Source organism: Myotis nattereri (assembly GCF_964212035.1).
Source record: "Myotis nattereri genome assembly, chromosome: 1".
In the NCBI taxonomy this organism is placed as follows: domain Eukaryota; kingdom Metazoa; phylum Chordata; class Mammalia; order Chiroptera; family Vespertilionidae; genus Myotis; species Myotis nattereri.
Window position 1 is genome coordinate 56,610,526 of NC_138075.1, and position 21,980 is coordinate 56,632,505.

At 37.0% G+C, this 21,980-nt stretch overlaps 1 protein-coding gene across 1 annotated transcript in view; it reads left to right on the forward strand.

Annotated features, from left to right (window-relative positions):
* WDR72 (WD repeat domain 72) overlaps positions 1-21,980 on the forward strand; it is a gene marked incomplete at its 5' end in the record, with an annotated part of 183,946 nt that overhangs the window by 96,523 nt on the left and 65,443 nt on the right. Inside the window, one exon of the mRNA XM_081108857.1 lies at positions 5,352-5,547. Coding sequence (XP_080964983.1) covers positions 5,352-5,547 — 196 coding nt within the window. The remainder of the gene's footprint in view (positions 1-5,351; positions 5,548-21,980) is intronic.

Sequence of the window (21,980 nt, forward strand, 5' to 3'; positions counted from 1 at the left end):
TAATATATACGAGGGTGCACCAAGTTAGGGGGGTCTGAATGGAGGGAGCTAAGGAAGGGATGTTCATGGTATCAGTAACTTACTACTCATTGAAATTTCAGTTTGTGGCACAGTTGTCTATTTTTCTTTTTATTTCAAAATGTCCCTAGGCTTAGGAATTTGTTAAGTGTAATTAGAAATTCTTTTTCTATCCTGAGAGTACTTCATTTGGGAGCTAATTTAGAGGGCTGGTTTCCATGTCCAACTGAAGTCTTTTCTTTTTTCCGTCCCTTTTTTTAGGTCCTAAAAGTAAGTGGATAGTTTAGTACATACAAAAAATATCTGTGCATTGATTAGATGAGTACTTATTGGAACTTTGTTCTTCTTCATGAGCTTAAGGCATAGCAAATTTGCAAGACAAGAATAGCAGTAAAGACAATTAAAAATGACTATTTTGGGTACAGGGAACAAAAGAAAATTAACTCAGAACGAACTGTGGGGGTTGACACTATAAAACCAAGTAAACTCAACTGGAATGGTTATTGAAACTTGGCCATGGGGGGTTACCATGGCCAACAAGTTTCTATATGATTTTCCCTTCGCCTAACCTCTTTGCTTATCATTCTCCTTCCTATTTTTGTCATACTGAGCATCTTTATATTTCCAGAACATACAAAGCTCATTTCCGCCTTAGGTCATTACTGTTCTCTTGAGCTGGAATTTTCATTTTTCCATTCATCATTTGCTCAAAAGTCAACTTCTTACAGAGGTCTACCCTGATTACTCCATCTAATAGTGCCACCTCCCCCTCACTGACCCCATGCCTCCAGCCACCATCACATTACCCAGTTTTCTCTTCTTTTTGTATGTGTGTTTGCTGTTTTTAATGGAAATTATACCTGCATTTGTTAATATATTTTTTATTATTTCAGAGTAGAAAGGAGAGGGAGAGGGTGAGAGAGATAGAAACACCAATGATGAAAGAGAATCATTGATCAGCTGCCTCCTACACACCCCACACTGGGGATGGAGCCTGCAACCTGGGCGTGCGCACTGATCGGGAATGGAACTGTGTCCTCATGGTTCATAGGTCAATGCTCTGTCACTGAGCCACGCTGACCAGGCTACACCTTTATTTTTTGCTAGCTTATCTTCTGTTCCCTCGCTGTTATAGCAGCTTGCTGAGAGCAGGGGCTTGGTCTCACTCACGGCTCTTTGACCAGTGCCCAGAAAAGCAGTAGTGACAGCAGCCAGTCAATAAGTAATGAATGAATGAATGAATGAATGGCTATGCAAAACCTTCTGTGATAACCAAATGGACATCAGTACATGTTGACTAGCAGCATATTATCAATAAAGGAGTCTATCTGTTAAAGGTATGATTTTTTTTCCCTAGTAGCCAACTAATTCCACAATGGGGAAAAATCCTTAAGAAAATTAATTCAACAGACCATTTATCCTGAATTGCTCTAACTAAAGATCTTTTGTAGTTGTTAAATTGACTTTCAGGTAAGTTTTAATGTGGTTTGGACATACTTGGACTAGTGGATCATTAAGGTTCTATGATACTATGACTTTGTGCAAAATGCTGGGAGCAGGTAAAAATATTACCAGAGCATTTATGACTCACACTACAGGAAGTCCAAGCTTCACAGTTTGCCTTTCATCTCTGCCACGAGCCTGATGAATGACTCTGGAAGATAGGGTTAACTTGACTATTTTCCTCATGCGTAAAGTGGGAATGAGAATTTTTGCAAGTATCCATTTAAATGCTTCATTAAGCAGTCCTCAAATTACTAACAAAGCTGTTTATTTAAGCAGTTTGTCACATCATGTTAACTTGAATCTACTTTTCAATGTATTTTAGAAGCACTAGGTGGGAATGGAATGCTTTTGTAAAATAGAGCAAAATCCTTCTTCAGAAGTTGAATGGGGGAGGGTACCTTTAAGGGAGCAAGTAAGAAGGAATATATTTTTCAGATGAATAAGTTTGTCTGGAAATTGTCTCTTTTGCTTCTCAAACAAGAAACATACCCATATTTTATCCCTGCTATCTATAAAATTTATCTTATTGGAATAAGGGCTGGAAAAGCAGCAGCAAGGATTTGGGGTTGCTAATTTGCATGTTTCTGAAGCTGCACTAACATACTTTGGATTTTCTAATCGAACTCTAGTGAGTGAAATATGACATCAGCACCTCTAAGGCAGAGGTGTTGTGGCTTTTTTCAGGAGATGCTGCAAAGACCAGTGTGAGCCAGGTATTGGGAAAATGCTTCTATACCAGAAAATCCGGACATTGGAACTATAAGCAGGCCTTGGGGGCTCTTATGAGTCTATAACATTCTGTGCTATTTCACGGTCTTAGTAAAAAAAACACACATTAAATTTTTTAGTTTGCCTATGGCACTGTAATACTTCTAGTAATAATTACCAGTATATGGCCCAGATTTGTGGCTATCTCTTTCCAGCTAATGGATTAGTGAACCTTTTTTTAAATCACTGCACAGTCCCTCATAAGAGTTTAATACTTTGTATATCTATTTCCAGAGAAACTTGCATTCAGAAGACAGCTTGATACCCATAGTGCTTCCAATTCTAGATCTTTATTAAAATCACAAATGCTGTATAAATTTTACATTTTGGGGCATAAATTTTATCCCTATAATCTATAAAATTTATCTGCTATATTTACATAGTAGAGAAACTGAAGTGTTGGTAGTTAGAAAGTATCAATAAATTCTACTTTGCAAATTTTATGTTTTTAAAGTGTTCAGGATCTATTTCAATTCCATTAGTATTTATTTAGTGCCCACTGTATACCAGATACAGTGATAATGTTATTTTAACCTGCTTATAAGCTGTACAGTTTCTCTGAATTGGAACCATGCTTTATTGATTTCACACTGAGCATAAAGTATATATTTTGAGTTTGTCTCCAGCTGGGTATGCCATTCAATATTCACTTTTAAGTTTTGTGGCTCTGAGTATCCTATTCATTATGATTAGTATGTTTCATTTTGTTATTTTTACTTCCTCTTGTTTTCAATGATACTATTAATTATTCTTTTAATATGTATTAATAGTGAAAAATATGTCAAAAACCCCAAAATTCAACAGTTAAAAAATATGGTCATGATATATAAACCCAATAATTAGAAATGTTAGATGAAATTACATAAATCCCTATAGGTTTTAAGAAAGAATATTGATCCTGGTCGTTATAGACTTTTGTATCCACTGGGATAGAGGACTTTCTAAGTCACAGTTGTGGGTGTTCCTAGAGATGACAATGATCCCGGTGAGAGGCAGCCATCCTTCCCTGGGGCATATGGCCAAACTGCTCATTCGGAGGGGTAGGCCATAATCTGGATGGACCATGGGTCTGAGGATGTCCTCCAATAGTCTTCTGAATTACAGTTATGGACAGAAGAAAGTTCCGTACAGGATCCTGTGATTGGAAGCTCTCATTCTAGACTCTCTCGGTATCAGAGACTTTGTTTTATAAGTGAGGACGTAAAGTCCTAGAGTAGTACTGGCACTTGTCAAAGGTTGCATTTGTAGTTACTGTCATAGTTGGATCAGAAGCCCAGGCTTTCTCATTTCTTATTTAGAGCTCTTTTTACCACATCATCCACATCTTATAATCAGTGCTGTCAAATAAAATGTGTGACAAAATTAAAATAAAATTCATTGATGTGAAATTGTTCATGAATAATTAATATAGTTTGGTCCACTATATGATACACATAAATAAGAATGGATCACCTATATTGTTATACAGGGTGTATGCTAGTAAACATTATTTAAAATAGTTAATAAAGATCACATATTATAACATGTAGATATTAATATCATGATTCACTAGTATCTTGATTTGTAGAACTGTTAGATTCATGGTATGCAATAACTGACACAGTGTTGAGAATCTCATCACGTGATATGCATGAGTGAGCATTGTGTACCTGTACTGTGGCAGGCAGTACTACAGCGTTGGTAGACATGGTATAGTAAAATCACTTCATTCATTATCCTTTTTTTCACAAGCTAACCAAGCATTTGAGTGTGAGCATTTGAATGAACAAGAACAGAGAAATGATCAGTCATCAGGAAGCCTCTGATACTTTTAGGAAGCTTCCCATATTGGAAGGTCAAGGGCCCAGGTCCTTCTGCCACAGTAGCTTAATAAGTATCTGCCATCAGCAACAGCTCTCTGAGTGTCCCTGGAGCCTGAAAGTCTCATACGCTGTCATGCCACATAAAAGAGACTAAATAAATATTTAGATGAATACATGTTCTGTTTTTGGCCTCAGCCTCTCTCCATCACCCTCGTGTTGCCCCAAAGCCCACGCCCAGGCATCGTAAGAGTAGGCTGGGGATAATGCAGAGGGGGCAGTGGCAATTGTGGAACCTGAGTCATTGGAGGACAGGGTTTAGAGGAGAAAGGAGCAGGCATGGGTGGTGGCTATATGAAAGGTTTAACTGTCAACCAGAGAAGGATAATAGGAAGGTGTTCCAAGTTCACCTAGATCAGCAGTGCCCTTCCTTTTCCCCTCACTTATTCAGGACTTGGCTTTCCTTGAACTTGACCTAACTCCTAGACTTTATCTCATTCCTTTCCAGAAAGAGGCTAAGGTACACCAGCTTTTTTACTCAAGGGTAGGAGGGGAGAACCTTGGCACAAGATATGCAACAAGGACAGAGGAGCAAAGCTCAGAAGACCTGTCTACCAAGCCTGTGTAGAACTTGGGATGTCATATACCAGATTGTTTATTTTAAAAATAAAGATAGTGGGTTAGATGCCATGTGACAAGTATTCCCCCATCCCCTCCAGTCACCCACAGGTCCTGGAGTGGGCATGTACAATAATGGGAAATTGTGCCTTGCAGTATTTTGATCTATATAAAGCCACATGCACATACACAGAGTTTAGTAAGAGTTATTATTAAAGTCTTGTCTTTAACTTTTCTATATTAAGCCTAGTTTAAATCATGTGTTTTTAGCTAAATAGTGCTTTCGAGCTAGACATCGTGTGAGGAAATACACTTGTCTTTAAGAGCATTGTGACATATTCAAATTAATTTCCTTTATTTTCCAGCAAATGTTAAAATATCTTAAGAGAAGGAATTCAGAACTCCTTTCAAATTTCCTGTATAGCATTTTGCATTTATGAAAGATCAGTGTGATGGTGTGGGTGCCAGTTCTCAGTATCTGCATTTTAATTATTTCAGATGTTAATCCTAGTGGAATGGAACATTGCAATTTATGTGAAACCTTCCTAATCGAAATTTCAGGCTTTGGGTTTTTTGCAAAACAGATTATTATTATTTGTAATAATACTAAATATAATTTGTATGGAAACACAAACTCAACAGGTAACTGAAGCAATACAAGCTGTTCTCTTGGCGGAAGTTCAACAGCACATGAAGACGCTGAGAAGGACACCAGCCAACAGTGAACCAGCGTCCATGACTGAGAATGATAACTACCAGATGATGCAGACCAGGCCAAAGATGGAATGCACGGAGGAGCTAGAGTTACAGTGTATTACAGGCAGTTTGTCTCTGCAAAGTAAGTGCAACATTTATTGGCATGCTCTTTCCTCAGGATTTTTTCTACTACTTAGAACTTCTTGAGCATATGAGCTCACAGTATATCATTTCTGCAAAATCCAAGCCAAGTGCCCTGTATCTGACCTGTTCTGCCATCGATCTCCTCTTATAATTGTCAGATTTTTAAAGAACTTCTAAATTCTATTATAATAAGTAAATATTTCTCCAAAACAAAAACCTGTTATCATTTATAAAAAATGTTTTGAAATTAAGTGATTAAAATGAAAACTGGCCCTAACCGGTTTGGCTCAGTGGATAGAGCATCGGCCTGAAGGGTCCCAGGTTCAATTCTGGTCAAGGGCATGTACCTTGGTTGCAGGCACATCTCTAGTGGGGGGGCGTGCAGGAGGCAGCTGATCGATGTTTCTCTCTCATTGATGTTTCTACCTCTCTATCCTTCTCCCTTCCTCTCTGTAAAAAATCAATAAAATGTATTTTTTTTTAAAATGAAAACAGGATGAACAGTAATAGCTTAATGGGATATACAGTATAAGAATACTTCATCATAATGGTCTTAAGTTTGTTTTCATTTGCTACCACGATAGTACCCATGTGCCAGATTTTTTCTTTTCTGGGAATAAGAGACATAATAGAAACTAAAATTAAACTGGTTTATAGTTAGACCACTTGATTTTATAACACATTTTATCATTATAACTTTATAACGGTAATGTTTATGGCTTATGGCAAGCAAGTGAATCTAAATTTCTGCTGTAAAACATTAACTGATTTTTCAGTCATTAGCTGTGACTTAAAAAAAAAAACAACCAGTTAAAAAATAAGTACAAATTTGATTTTCAAATTTACTAGTAAGCTTTTGATGAAAAATCGATTTATAATATGACCAAATGTATATTTTTGTCAGGAAAACATGTTACAAATTTACATGTTCCAGGTTGTTTAAAATTGTTAGGTACTCAAAAAGAGATTTTCTTTTTATTTATTTGGGACCCTGAAAAATGTTGCTACAGTTAAAATGTTTAAATCTTAGAAGAGATGTCATTCTTAAAAATGCATTACATTTTTTTCCTTCTTAATACTATTTTTATAAGATTACTGATGGGAGAGCACTATGCAGTGAAAGAAGATCTATAGCAGGAAAAAAGGCTTCTTCAGTGAAGGCCAAAAATCAAAATAGAACATTTCCTGATACCAACACCGTTACTGAGGATGGAAAATCCAATAAGTAATTTGATAAATTTCAAGTCATTTGTTTGTTAGTTGTCCAGAAATTAGCTTAATTAACTGATAGATTCACCCAGTTGAAGGAGCTCCTTTTTGATTACATCACATAATTGTAATTGTGTGACGCATTCAAGCAAGAAGCATAAAAATCCCTTTTTAAATTCATTTTCAATTTCTGCATTTGAGTTCTCAGTTCATTTGAAGAGGCACCCATAGTGCCATTAATAGGTTTCTTCCAACTCTCCAGACACGGCTAATGCCATTCATCATGTGTAAATGCTCCTCAGGAGGCGGTTCTGTGCCCTATTCCTCATCGTGCGAGTCTAACTTATCCATTGGCCCAAAGACCTGTTTTCTAGGTGAGAAATTCATGGCAGGCGGTCAAGGTGAAACTTCTGATGGGTTTTGTTGTCACATGAGCTACCTATTACTTGAAGTTTCCCTGAGGCCCTCTGTCCCCAGTTAATTATTGGGTATAAGAACTATTAACACTATACTATTTAATCTTACTATGACTAGAGACACCCAAAATTCATGTTAGATATTAACTATAAGTTATTTTGGAATGAGCCTTTGCTAATGTTAAAAGAAAATGTAGGGTTTGTTTGTGATAAGAATTGGAGCACAAAAATATTACAATTTATATGTTGTAGTATGTGTTGGTAGATGAAATTTAGAATATTTTAACTAAAAAAAAATACTCAAAAAATGCTGAGCATATATTTTTTGGGGGAAATGCTGCCTGTAGGAAAATATTAACTGCAATTACAAGTAAATCAGAAACACATAACATGCATTGAAGAGAAAAATTTCCAAGTAATTTTTTCAAGTAAATTTCCAAGCTATATTTATATTAACACTACCTATTCAGAGAAACTTAGAAAAATGACAGGAAAAATTTTAGACTTTTATTACAGTAGTATGTACTGCATTACTTGAAGGAATTTTAAAATATATTTAAGTAAAAAAGCTATTTTATTTATTTCAAATGTCTTGATTCAAAGGTTATGGAGATGGTGTGGTACTCTTCATCAGTGCAATTATTCCTCAAATTTTGTAGGCAGTTACTTAGGCAGAATGCCATTGCAACATCTATTATTTTACCAAATATTATTATAAAAAGTTGTTTATGTCATTTAATTTTATCGAGTTCTTGTTCAGTTGTCGTCTGTGAGCTCCCCTCCACACCCTTTAAAAAGTATTTTTTCTTTTTAATTGAATTTTTTAATTCTTTCGTGGTTACTTGATGCATCCTCTTTGTTAATCATTTGGAAAGTAAGAGATGACAGTTTTTATGATTCACAGATACTCAAAAACTCCTTTTATGCCAGGACATAGTATATTTGGTTTATTAGTATGATAGTAATATAGCGATAATAGATATGGAAAATAATAATAACAACAATTATCATATTCTTAGTACACTCCAACACAATTACAAATGTTCTCTCACTTTTTCCTTTGATTCATACATAATTCACATGAACCTTAAGTCTGTTTTCAACATTTGAGTCATCTGTGTAATCAATTTTATAGTTTTTAAATGTCCATGTTTATGGAAATGAAGTTTTAAAGTGCAGCTGGAAAAAAAAAAAAACACTCTCTGAGAAAGACAGATCCTGAGAAATTGCTCCTGTAATTTTCTTATTTGACACACTAATGATATATCTCCCTCATATACATGAAATGAATAATATTTGAAAATAAGACCACCACCATACCAGCTATCTTGAATGCCACCAGTGGTGTATATCTTGCACCTTGAAATATGCTTTCTTTTATTATACTTTTTTTTCAATGAATAAATCTGGGATTTAAAAGAGGGTGAGTGTCTTGTCTACAGTCAAAATATTACTGAAAACATGGATGCATATTCTCTTAAACACTGTTCTTGTCCAGTAAACTGCATTTTCACACTGGCAGCTTGAAGGAAATTTGCTCTAAATCAGCTCAATCTGAAAATTGAATAATTTATCGAGTGGTTTTCTTAGATTTTTATTCCTCTCTCATAAATCATACTTTCTATTACCAAAGAAAATGCAGAGTGTTCAATCGCTGCCCTCTCAGCCCTTATACTAAAGAAAATCACCAGATTTTTTTTTTTTAACTATTTGTACGTGAGATGCATCTAGAAAGCAGTGGAAATGAGTGAAATAAAATTGAAGCATAATGTGTTTGAACTTTATAATTCTATATCTTGTTTATTTCCAGTGTTTTCATTTCTTACGTTTCACAGCATGTATTTTATTTGAGGTTTTAATATTTGTCTATTGGTATTTTATGGGAGAGTGGTGGATTTTATCTGAGTTTACTTTTTTATAATGATTACATTACTATCTTCTTTAAATCTCTTTATTGAGAAATTATATAAATAAAACTCACATTTTTAGGCTAAGATTCATTGATTTAAAAATAGTAGTGTTTCCTATTATTAAAATACATTTGAAGGTTATTTTCCTTTATTTTTTTTTTTTGAATGTTATTTGGATCAGTTTAGACAAGTGCTCTCTAAATTGTTCCATTAAATAAATTGGTTTAAATAGAAATGGAGATTTTGCAGATAAAGCTGTCACCTGGAATTATTGGCTGAATTTAAATTCACATTAAACTGTAGTTGTGAAGACCATGCATCAAATATGGGTATTGCAAATAATCTTTATTAGATGCACCATTTTCAAAGACTTATCTACAAAATTAAATAATGAAAATGTGCTCTTTGTTTATAGTAAATCAAAGAAATAAACATTGATTCACCAGAAAAGTTTTGTGGTTCTTGGTGGCCGATAGCAGAGGGACTGGCTTGGGATGGTCTTCCATTGCCTGCTGAATTTCTCAGAAGGAAAACAGTCTAGTTGTTAAAAGGCTTTGAAATACAATTGACAATGCTTTTTTCACTGTCTTTATTTATAGTAAATGCATCTTCCACCGCCCTCTCTGAGGTCTTCAGGCTAAATGAGAAGACCAAGACTTTATTCTTTCTGGCCACAGCACTCATTTAGGAAAGGTCTGTGTGACATGAGTGAGCAAGGAGCAGAAAAGTAATGGTGGGGGCACATCACAGAAGGCCTTGGTTGTCACAGTGAGATCCTAGGGTTTCTCTCTGAGATGGGAAACCATTTGAGCAGACAAATGGCACACATTTCCATGGAATCACATTGTCTGAGGTTCAGGGGCCAAGGACAAAAGCAGGGAGACCAGTTGGGAGCCATTATACTAATCTTGAAGATGGCAGCCTGGCTCAAACATGGTCGCCTGGATGAAGATGATGAAAAGCGATCAGACTCCAAATGTATTTTGAAGGTAGAGCTGACAGTATTTGCTGATGGGATAAGTATGGAGGAGTGAGATGAAAATCTATACTTAGATTATTTCAAACAAAAAGTATTTGATACAAGATCGACCCTATTGTTCTGGCTTGATTTGGTAGTGCAGCGTTGCTTATGGTATCCCAGGTTTGCTGAAGGAAGAGTGGAAAACCCACTCCACACTCCCACCTGCCCCTGCTGTGTTCAGTTTCAACTGTCCTTGCTTAGATGACTTCTAGTATTAACTAACCCTCAGAAAATGGACAAGAGTTTCCTGCCAAGAAAATATGGATAGAAGACAATACCAATAATGCAAGCTTAAGCAAATAGGATATAACTGACATTGGCAAACTTATACTAAGTTATGTCAGACGTGTGTGTGTGTGTGTCTGTGTGTGTGTGATACTCTTTTGAAATTTCTACTTTCATGTATATTTTATAATTAGACATAATTTTGCTATACAAATTGCATGTACGTTGTTTGTAAACAAAGGTATACATTGATGGTGCGTGCTTCAGAGCTCCGCCTTGTTTATTCTGCAAGAAAGTATCCCAACCACAGCCTTTGGGCGGATTGAGCTAAGTAGGCAGATGTGATAAGCTTTTGGTTATGTGGGGCTGGTAACTTCATAGTCCATATTGCACACTGTTCTATCCCTAAAACTTTTAATAAAGTCTTTATGCATAACTCCTCTATATCACTTGTCTCTGCCTCTCTGCACTGATCCAAGAGTCGGGGATACCACAGAGAATGAATTGGAAATCTTCAGTGGAAGACACAAACTAGTGTCAGGTAACCATAGATGCGTGTCAGACAGCCCAGAAGAGCACTTCAAAGAGGCACCTAACTCAGTCTTTGGAATCAAGGAGGCTTCTTGGGAAGAAGAGATGCCTAATCAAAATCCTGAAATATGAATACGATTTAGCCACTCAAAAAGTTGGAGAGGGTGAAGGTAGCTACTTGTGAAGACTAGAGAAGCCATCTATGCTCTTTTCTTCCTCCCAAGAATTATCTGATTAACACATGCATGAAAGGGAACTTGGACATTAGAGAGAAACCTATGACTTGAATTTCCTCTCCGGGACACACCTGTGCTCTCTTTGAACCTCACTGTGCCGGTGCTGCTCTTTTCCTAACTCTCAGCCTTCCAGAATAATGATAACAATAATGGAAATGACAGTAAGAGCTTACACTGATATGGCTTAGTTGGTTCTAAGTGCCTTACTTAACTTAAAGCATTGGATCTAAGCAACAATTCTGTGGAGAGAGGTAATATTGTCATGCCGATTATATTGATGAGAAAATAGATAAAAGAAGTGAAGAAACTTGCACAGAGCCTTACTACCAACAGAGCCAGGAGTTAAACCCAGGAAGTCTGGTTTCAGTATCTGGATTCTTTGTAACTATCTGGCATTGCATCCCAATTAACCAATTAACCTTCACTACTTCTTAATTCAGCAAATTCTTGCCAGTGCCTCCTCTATGATTGTTGAGATAGGTATTACCCATGTTGTAGATTATAAGGCAGCACAAACTGAGATATTTGGCATAACCACACAGGAAAGATTGTCTTAAAGAAGTTAGTCAGCAAATATCAAATACCTAATTTCTACTAAACTTTGGCGTGGCACTATAAGCTATTCCACTCAAAATGTACTTAATACTAAAGATTTTTATATGGAATATAAATTTAGATAATTACAAGTTTCAGTGGTTAAAAGATAGAATGTTTTATGACTGGGAGCTGGAAATGCCAACTGGTAGATGGTAGAAATGAAAAAGACTTGGCATACATATTAGTTGCAGGAGTTAATGGTTAGCAGTGAGCAAGGAAGAGACGAGGAAATTTAAATTTTTAGCTTTTGCATTAATTTGAATCATGTACTAGACCAGCAGTTCTCAACCTGTGGGTCGCGACCCCTTTGGGGGTCAAACGACCCTTTCACAGGGTTTGCCAAAGACCATCGGAAAACACATATATATTTACATATTGTTTTTGTGATTAATCACTATGCTTTAATTATGTTCAATTTGTAACAATGAAATTGGGGGTCACCACAACATGAGGAACTGTATTAAAGGGTTGCAGCATTAGGGAGGTCGAGAACCACTGTACTAGACAGTCTTACTCAAATATCAAGTTATTCATATTAAGTGAAGACAAATTTATGTATGGTAAGCAAATAAATTATTGAGCACCTAGAATACATTGCATACATTTCAAAAAACACTGTTGTCATTTGAGTTTAATATACATCCTATTTTATTTTTAGCTCCTCATAAAATTGATGGAGAAATCTCATCGTTTCCCTTATCCCCCATATAAATTCCTCTCAACTTCTCCACTGCCTCTGCCCTCTCTGTATCATCTTAAAGATCACATTGCCTTAGAGAGACTGATAGAGTTCATTGCTCCTTTTCCAAAAGTAGTTTCACCTTTCACAGAGATTGAGATTGATGATTTTCATCTTGGCATATGAAGAACTCGAGTATTTCATCATCTTTTTTCCTCACGAGCAATCAGCATGCCAACCTGGCCCGACTGCACAGAGACCGCAGCATCAAGGGATTGAGTTAAATATTTCCTTGGTAACAGTTGTGCAGGCACCACGTATTGATTATCGTCTGCATACCCATTTAAATGTATTGACAAAGAAAAAGTGATCTAGATTCTGTCGCTGAAATCGATGTGTTTTGCGCTATTGTTCTCCCACGCTGAGACTGGCCTCCCAATATTGACCCCTCAAGGACAAGGGTCGGGTCTATTTATCTTTTTTCCTCCCGTCACCTAGGATGGTCCTTCACCCTGTAGCTGGTAATAAGTGTTTATTGAGTGGATGGATGAATGGAAGGACCGGGGGATGGCTTGCACTAAAGATTCAGTTAACTCCTAATTAGTAAGAGAAAGAGGAGACAAGGAAAATCAGCTGATTGCTTTTCTTTAGCAGCCAGATATCGTCTGGAATATAAACTAAAATTATGCTTCCTAAGCATCCTCACCCGAGGATCATGTGGTACATACACAGCAGGCTCACACACAAAAATTAAACATAGACACATGAATGAATCTCGTTTGTAACCATCCAGAACATGGCTCTTTACTGATGGCTGATTATGTGGCTCTTCCCTCCTCATTCTGTCACGGTCTGGTTTCAGTCTGTGTTTAGAGAGACCAAGCCTTGCCTTAAACTTGCCTTTGCATTCTTATTCAGCTATAGCTTCTCAAAGAAATATTTAAGGAGCTGCTACGTCAAACACTATCTCCTCAGCATCTGGACTTCTGGCTCATTCCTGATCTCTTGCAGCCAGGACCCCTTAGGCTGCAAACCTGGGGCCCTCTTTCCAACCCGGCTCACCTGGGTCAACCTCCTCCCCCTGGACTCCTTTCCTACTTCTGAGCCTGGGATTTTGTGTGATACTAGTTCCTCCCTAAAATGCGATTCCATTAGCTGGTATGGATATGCATTCCTCATTCTGGAAACAATTCCGGTATGACTAAATTCCTTGAGTGGAAAAGCAGGGATTCAGTCAGCAGATAGCACTGTGTCTGGCACATGGAAAGGCAATTGCTAGAGAAATGGTGGCTAAAGGAAAACTTACCCAGTTGCCCCCTTGGCATTGCAATGTCTCATTCCATCAGAGTGCCATTCACCTTGCTGGCAAGAGCCTTATTTTTCCATTTTAACTCCTCAAAATATTGGCCCAATTTTTAGTCTTAGGACAATTTGAATAACTTCAAAACAGCTGTTATTGAGGGCCTACTATGTATAAGGATCAATGCAATGTGGGGACATTTTTTATTACATCATTTCTATACTTCTTTCACATCCTTCTAAAATAGTATGTATCACCGGGCATGCTAATTGTTTGTTTATTTGCCTTTTCTCACCACGTCTCTGAACACCTTCGGGGCAAAAAATGGGGACATATTAATCTTATGCTCCTAGCAGCTAACGAACCACGTGGCTCATGATGGGTGCTCATGAAATGTCTGCTGCCTGGCAAGCGGATGGATGATAAATGATGGTGACAGACATGCATCAGAGAATTCTGATCTCAGGCAGAAGGAAAGAAATGCTAAGTAACATGTTAATGATCTGTAGGTAGGAAGAGAATAAAAAAAGATTATTATAGGGATGTTGGTTTTCTTCTAAAGTGTTAATCCAAAGGCAGTACTTCAAATTTATCTGTTTAGTTCAGGAGCAATTTATCTGTATAGAGAGCCACCAGGAAAAAATAATGCTGATGTTTTAAGGCAAAAAAAAGAAGCAAAGTACTTGATTTTTAATCCCTGTGAATAAGTTTTAAGAAATGAAGACCATTCAAAGAAGAGTTGTTAATTAGTTTGTTTCTTATTTTTCTTTTACCTGTTACTGGGGAACATGGGCCCCTTATTTATATCTGTGCAGGAGCACCCAGCCAGGCAGTCCTGCTAAGCTGGGACAGTGTCAGAGCGCACCTTAATAGCTGACTAAACATAAGCATGGTAATTGTGAACACTCTACCAGCTTCTTAGGTTTCTTGTCATACAATTGAGGCCGGTCTTGACATTTCAGAAAAATTAAGTGTAGTGTTTCTCAACTCTTCTCAATCTCAGCACTAACTTCATAGTCACTATTTATCATCCTAAAATAAAATTCTGTAGTAATACAACTTATCTACACACATAATTTACATAAAATTGAAAGGGAAAAACAAAGAGTAAGTAATTTATAATAATATGTGTCTCAGGAGATAAAAGCTTGGACATGACTGTACTAAAGGATTTAATAAAATGCTGACAGGGACACATCCCATTGTGAGAGGACAACAGTTACCAATGCATATCGCTGTGCGCATGAGCGTGTGTGTGTGTGTGTGTGTATGTGTGTGTGTGTGTGTGCTGGGGGGGGGATGGGAAGGGGGGAGGGTGCTGTTTGTGACACAAGTGTCCAGATGGATTTTCATGGCAAAATTCTAGACAACAGCAGCAGCAAAATATGGCCATTCCTTAATATACAGGGCTAGTGGTCTTTCTAGAAAATTCAGGGTATATTAAACACCTTGAACTATTCTTTCGTGTAAAATAAAGTCAGATTCTGGGCTCAGGGAATTACAAACAGAGCTTTCACTTCCACGGTTGGCCACTGGAATATTTGGAAACCATGTGAACTATCAGGACAATTATTCATTGTCAAGGACTGTGCTGAGTATTACAGGACATCTGGCAGTTCTGTTCTAAATGCCAATAAGTGTCTCCAATATCACTGGGGAACCAAATGTCCCTGGCCTCAGCAGTTTCCAACGCCTTCCCCTAGGGGGCAGTACCAACCCTGCTGAGAAGCACTTATTTCAGGAAAGGGACTGTGTATGTTCTGAGGCCTTCATTTGTTTCTGTCTCTCTCCCCTTTTACAAGTGCACACAGGGAAATGAAACCAAATTAGTAACCTTCAGCTAACTCAGGAAGGTCCTTCCCTAACGCCCTGTGTTGGTTCCATCTGTGTTGATAATACTTTGATTGCAGTATTTCCCAGGCCGTGCAGTAAATCATCGGATCGCAGTTCTGTCTCCTCCATTAAAAAAAAACAAAACAGCTTCTTGTCCTATTTTCTCACTTTCATCTTTGGCCTGGGCCTAACATAGAGTCAATGTTGTTGGCTGATTAAATAAACAGTGCACGAACCACTAATTCCTCTCCACAGAAGCCATTAAGGAAAACTCCAGAATTTACAAATTGAAATGAAATTATTTTACAAAACAGAACAAATACAGCACATCTTAGAATTTAAAAATTAAATGATGACCTATTTCCTAATCTGTGAAATGAGGAAACTGGGAATGAGAAAAAAGGGTGGAAAGTGTTACACAAGTAGGTTCAATAAATAATTGGGAACAGAACAAAACCTTTGGCTTAGCACATACTAATTTCTGATACATTTTATCCTTAACGGTCAGTAGCCTACTAGTACTTAAAGTATATTAAAGTCATTTTTGAGAAGTTCAGAATACCCTTTGACATACATAAGGTACACCTCTCATTGTGGCTGCACCAGAGCAGAGAATAACCAACCTGACAGATCATCTGCTGGTAGGGCCACCCAGCAAGCTTCTTTTGAATGTTATATGTTAGAACTAGTGGCCCGTTGCATGAAGATTCATGCAATAGGCCTTCCTTCCCCTGGCTGCCGGCATCGGTTTTCCTCCGGCACCCAGGACCCAGGCCTTTGGTCTGGCTGCAGCAGCAAGGCTTGGCTTCTCCGCTCAGGCTGCTCCCAGCCCCTCCTTTTTTTTCTTTTGTTACTAATGTTGTGGCCCTATCCTATAACAAAGAAACAGAATTTCCGGAGGATGAGGCCCAGAAATCAGGATTTTAAAAAGATTCCCAGGTGATTCTAATGTGCACCCAAGGTTGAGAACCACTGGCATAGTGAATCAAAATCTCCTTACTCAATTCTGCTTTTGCTCTTTTTCTTTCTCAGGTGTTAACTCCCAATACACCCTTTTCTAACTCCATCTTAACACCTGTATCTGGTGTCACAGCTGACACCCAGCTGAACCAGTGGAAAAGAGCTTGTAGTGAGGAGCATATGTCAGGCAAAAGGGATGGATGAGGACAGACATAGGGACATGCGTGTCTTCCGGTCAGGAAGTGGGGATAAGTTTGGTGTGGGCAGCATATAGGAAGTGAGGTTGGCCCCTCCAGTCTGGATCCAGAAGGGGAGACACCTAAAAGGTAAAGGCTTTGGTGGAGTTTTATTCCTGAAAGATAATGGGAATCATTATTAATTCCTCTAAAAAAAAAAATGAGTTCTTTCCAGTGAAAAGTAGGGAATTACTAAAGCAGGAGATAACAAAGAATCTCTTGTGTCCAAATTTTGTCAGAGTATTTCTCTGTTTAGTATTTTACTTGTAAAGCAATACTTTTTTTTTCCCTTAGTTTTTATTGCAAGGTTATTTACATAGACTACAGTGCTTCTTGTCCCTCCTGGAGAAAGTACCTTCACATTACATAGAGGAGGGGGGGTTGCTTTCATGCTTTCAGGCCAGACACTGCATATTCTTCAGAATCATCAGTGTTGCTGTGGTTCTGGGTGCTAATTTGAAATATATGTGGCCATTATCTCAATCTCCCGAATCAGTTCTTAAACTTTTCCCAGCTTGTATGCACTAATATTTGGTCTGACTTCTTATTTCCTGTGGATACATTTCTATCACTTACCATTTATTGACAAGGTTAGGTGTTACCATCCTGTGTGTTGTATGTGTGTGTAGGTGGACATTATTCACCTCTATTGTTTGTTTGTTTTTACAAACAATCTTAACTGAAACATTAAGTAAGATCAGGCTTATTAAGTGTTTGCTACTAGCTATTTTCCAGGAATAGAATATATTATTTCTCTTTGTCACTTAAGAAAAATCTTGACTTAGTGAATTAAGTTTTAGCATAGCAAGATAACTTTGAAATGTGCTTTTCTCTGTGTTTATATTAATATCAATGGATAATTTCAAAGGTTAAACTTTATGATCCATCTCTTTGAGTCATCTACTTCAGTCTAGAGTCATTACATCACTTGCTTCCCTTATGCCATTGATTTATGCTTCCTTCAAGCTGCTGAGTTTGAGCAGTATCATTTATTTTTTAATATGACATCCCCTGCACTCTGAAACAGTATTTCAGAAGGTAATGGCAAAATACCTGTAACACAGTGTAGAATTGCCTGCTCACCTGTGTGAATCAGTAACCTAGCTGTTCACATTGGTCTGGGATTCTCATTAGACTGAAAGTGAATGAAAGGTTTTGATCAGTCATTTTTTTCTATAGTAAAGATGGTCAGGGGAATCTCTGGATAATAGTACTCAGATACCATAATCTATGTGTTTAAAATTATGGGATGCAAAGGAGTTTTTCAAATTTTCTTAGGTATTTCATATTCCAAGCTCTCCCAAATAGCTATGGTCTACTCAAAATGTACTCTGAAGAAATGGCCATTTCGGGACCCTGGAAATATCTATTTGAACATTATTTTCAGAAACTATATATATATAATATATATATATTAGGGGGATTATTTTCAAACTAGAGTCCCAATGCACAAAATTCATGCAAGGAGCTTGGACCCCCATCACCACAGCTTTGCCTGGAAGGTCGTCTGGTCTAATTAGCATATTATTATAGACTAGAGGCCTGGTGCACGAATTCATGCACAGGTGGGGTCTGACTGGCTCGGGGGAGGGGCCAAGGGCAGTTGGCCAGCTGGTCCTGCCCCTTGGTTGAACTCCCAATAGAGGGGACAATTTGCATATTAGCCTTTTATTATATAGGATGATCCTTTTCTCGTAGTTACATAACACATTTATCTTTTTTCGAACAGATTTCTTCTTTTGGCATGTCTTTTTATTTCTCTTTGCAAACATTAAATGAAGTGAGCCTTTGCCAGTTTCTTTGAGAGAAAAACTAGGACACGATAGACTTAAGTACCTTTACTATATTGATATGACTTGTTGGAAAATGGCCTTAGACTAGATTGCATGCTCCTAGTTGCTACTCTCAGATTCTTTTATGTAAATCACACTATTTCATCAGCATTATGTAAAGGACAGAATCTAAAAGAGAATAAATTCATGATGTATTTCCCTCTAACTAAATGCAGGCCTTTCCCTCGAAGGATATTGCCATTTTTATATTTTCAATGGATCATTTTAAAGAAAATATATTACACATATAAAAATTAGTTAAACTATGTCTACTGTTAATGGCAATCCACTATCATGACATTCATAATATAAAAGCCAACTATTAGTAAAAAAATATAGTTTGATGAATGTAGTATGTTTATAAATTAAAGATAGTCATTTCATTTTTCTATAGTAAATTTGCTTTAAATATTAGTTTTTATATATGTTTGCTTGTATTACAAATATTTCCAGTAAGCAAACACAAATCATTTTTATATTTAGCATTTAAAATGCATCTCAACTTGACCATTAAATCATCTATTAAATATTCAATTAAAGTGGGTTTTGATCCATTTTTTAAAATTAGTGGTCAGGTATTCGGGGAAACAAGCTTGCAAGATATTTCTAAAACGCAATTCACTTCATTTCTTGTTCTGTATATTTTGTCAGAGAATGCCTTAATGTAACAGAAATCAGATTTGGTGTGTATTTTTACACCAAATCAAATTGTGCAGGCGCCACCCTCAGCTTTCTCCAAAACAATATGAAGGATAAGATTCCACAGTGGTATAGCTCAAGAAGGCAGTGCAGCCTGGGAAGAAGTCCACGTGTGGAAAGTGAAGCTACAGGGGTATGTTTTACTGGAAAACTATGTGTCTTAAAACACCATTGCAGAACTGGATTTAAAAAAAAAATAAGTTTACTAATCTGAGTTGTGTCTCCTTCTGGAATCTGTATGGAAGGCATAGATGGTTTTTCCTAGTTATTCTCTAGGCATAAATCATAAGTATAAAAGGTACTGAAAAAATGTAAGAATGAAACTGCAATATAGTAGTGACTAATGGTAGAAAGCACTTAGATTGCTCCAGTTATAACAACTATATGAAGAGGGTGAAGGCATCATAAGTCATTTTATTTATTACAATTGGCAGATTTCCCTTCCTAGTTGTATTGAATATAGTCTTACTTCCCTTGTCCATTCTTGCCCAATCCTCCTTTGCCTAAATTCACAAGGCATAATTATAAATTTTAATATTTTTAATATATTCTTTTAATGTGTAGCAGTAATCCAAGATTATTCTTTTATCAGATCAACCATGGAATATGTCCAGTATCCTTCATAGGCTTTTTCTAGGTTGAAGTACTTTTTTAGAGCACAAGTTCTAGCATTTTCCATTTCTGATCCTCAAGGAAGGGGCTGTGTGCTGTATACATGGATGCTTAAATATCAGAAGTTCCTATAAACTAATTCCTACACTATCAAGTGAATTAGGCTGTTTCCCCCTTTGTGTGGCATCTTCTACACAGCAGTAATTTAGAATTTGCAAAATATTGGAAAAATAAAGCCAAGCTTCACTGATAACTTCTATGTCATATGCAAAGCATCAACATTTCTAAAGATTTTTACCAAAGACTAGCTTTCTTTTGTTAGTTGAGAAATGATCTAAATTGGTGTTTTAAAATTTTTGTAAGCATCTAAATCCTTTGTAAAAATGAAGTAACCAGTCACATAAAACTATCTTATTAGTTTAATGATAATAATTTACATATTATAAAGTTAAACACCGATATCAAATATATTTCAATGAATTATGAGCTTTGAAATTAGATAGATGGATGACAGTCATGTAAACCGTTGGTCTCAACATCTAATTCATTTTGGTAAATTGCTTTGGATAAATTGTCATGAAAATATCAGTCATCTGGTAGGTACAATAGCACTTGTTTGTAGAACATTACATGAGGGGGATATCTACCACTAGCACAACCTCTTTAATCAATGATATCTTTTTAATATAAATGTAGGCATAGAGGTTAATCTTGAATCTGTACAGAAACAGTTATATGCCAGCATAAATCAACATGTTTATGGTTTCCAAGTTTATTAAAACTTTGTATAAAGATCACAGTTCTTTAACAATAGTTACACCATATACATTTAAAAAATTCTGAATCAGACAATTATGTAATTCCCTCTGAGACATGACGAGATTCCCTGACCTGAAGTTTAGAAACCACTGGACAGGTTATGGGGAGAGAATCGACATCATTTCTTCTGTCCACCTAGTACAAAACGGTGGCAGTGCAACAAATATATGCAAAATTATTACACCAATTACTTTAATGACCACTTTTAATTGTATGTTTGATTTTTGTTTTTTTTTAAGAAGGCTGATCTCGTGATCCGAGTAGTGTGAGCTGTTGTCTGGCTGCCATGTTTTAAGACTCTAGTTATAAATCACATACTGCATCACCCCAGAATGTGCCCTTACGTTTCTCAGTGCCTCAGCTTCATGCCCAGCTGGTGCCAGGCAAGCTGCTGACTGGCACAGAGAGGAATTCCAGGAAGTCGGCAGCGTGGGCCGTTTTCCAATACTGCTCCCCGTGTGGACTCAGTCCAGGGCTCTGTTACAAATGGCTATTGCACTGAGATCGTGATGAGATTTCCTAGAAGTACCCTCAATGCTTTCACTAAAATTTCCTAATTCAAAACTTTTTGTCAAAAGGGAGGTTTTCCTCTGCATTCTTCCTGTCACACAACCACATATCAGTACATGTTTGTGTCCCCTTAAGATATGAAAGTGCTCAGATCTCTCGGAGATATTCTTTTAGAAATTAAATTATTATTAATTTCACTTCGCATCATTTTGTTTCAGATGTTAGGCTTAAAATACCGTATGTCTTATGTCAAGATGGTTGAAGAACATAGGAGTACTAAATTATTATATTACTAATTTCTATTACTTCTGTCAATCATCACAGTCACTGAGAGTTTATGGTGGGCAAATGTTGCAGTAAGTACTCTAGGCATGTGGGCAGCTATCTTGGGTGATCTCAGATTAGGCTGGCTGATCAGAGCCCACCATAGCACCTGCCCCTTGAGGAATCTAAAGCAACATACAGTCCTTCAGTGATTGATGTGATCACCATGTTTCCCAGGGTGAAATTCAGGTGTAGACACATAATGGAGTCCTCACCTTGGACTAAGGACTCACTCCAGCTATCCCCATTCCTTGATCTTTCTATCATAGGCATGTGGTGTTTACTTGATTTTAAATGCCTTTGAGGGGAGGCGGGTGCGGGGTGTTAGAGATTAATTACTACAGCACTTGGAATAGGAGTGGTACTCAGATAAAGGACTCATTCGACCTTTGAGTCAAGATCATCTTGAGGTCAGTGAGTCTAAGCCTTTTGTTTTCCTGCCTAGGAACCTGATGCTCAGAGAGGCTCAGTAGTGACTTACT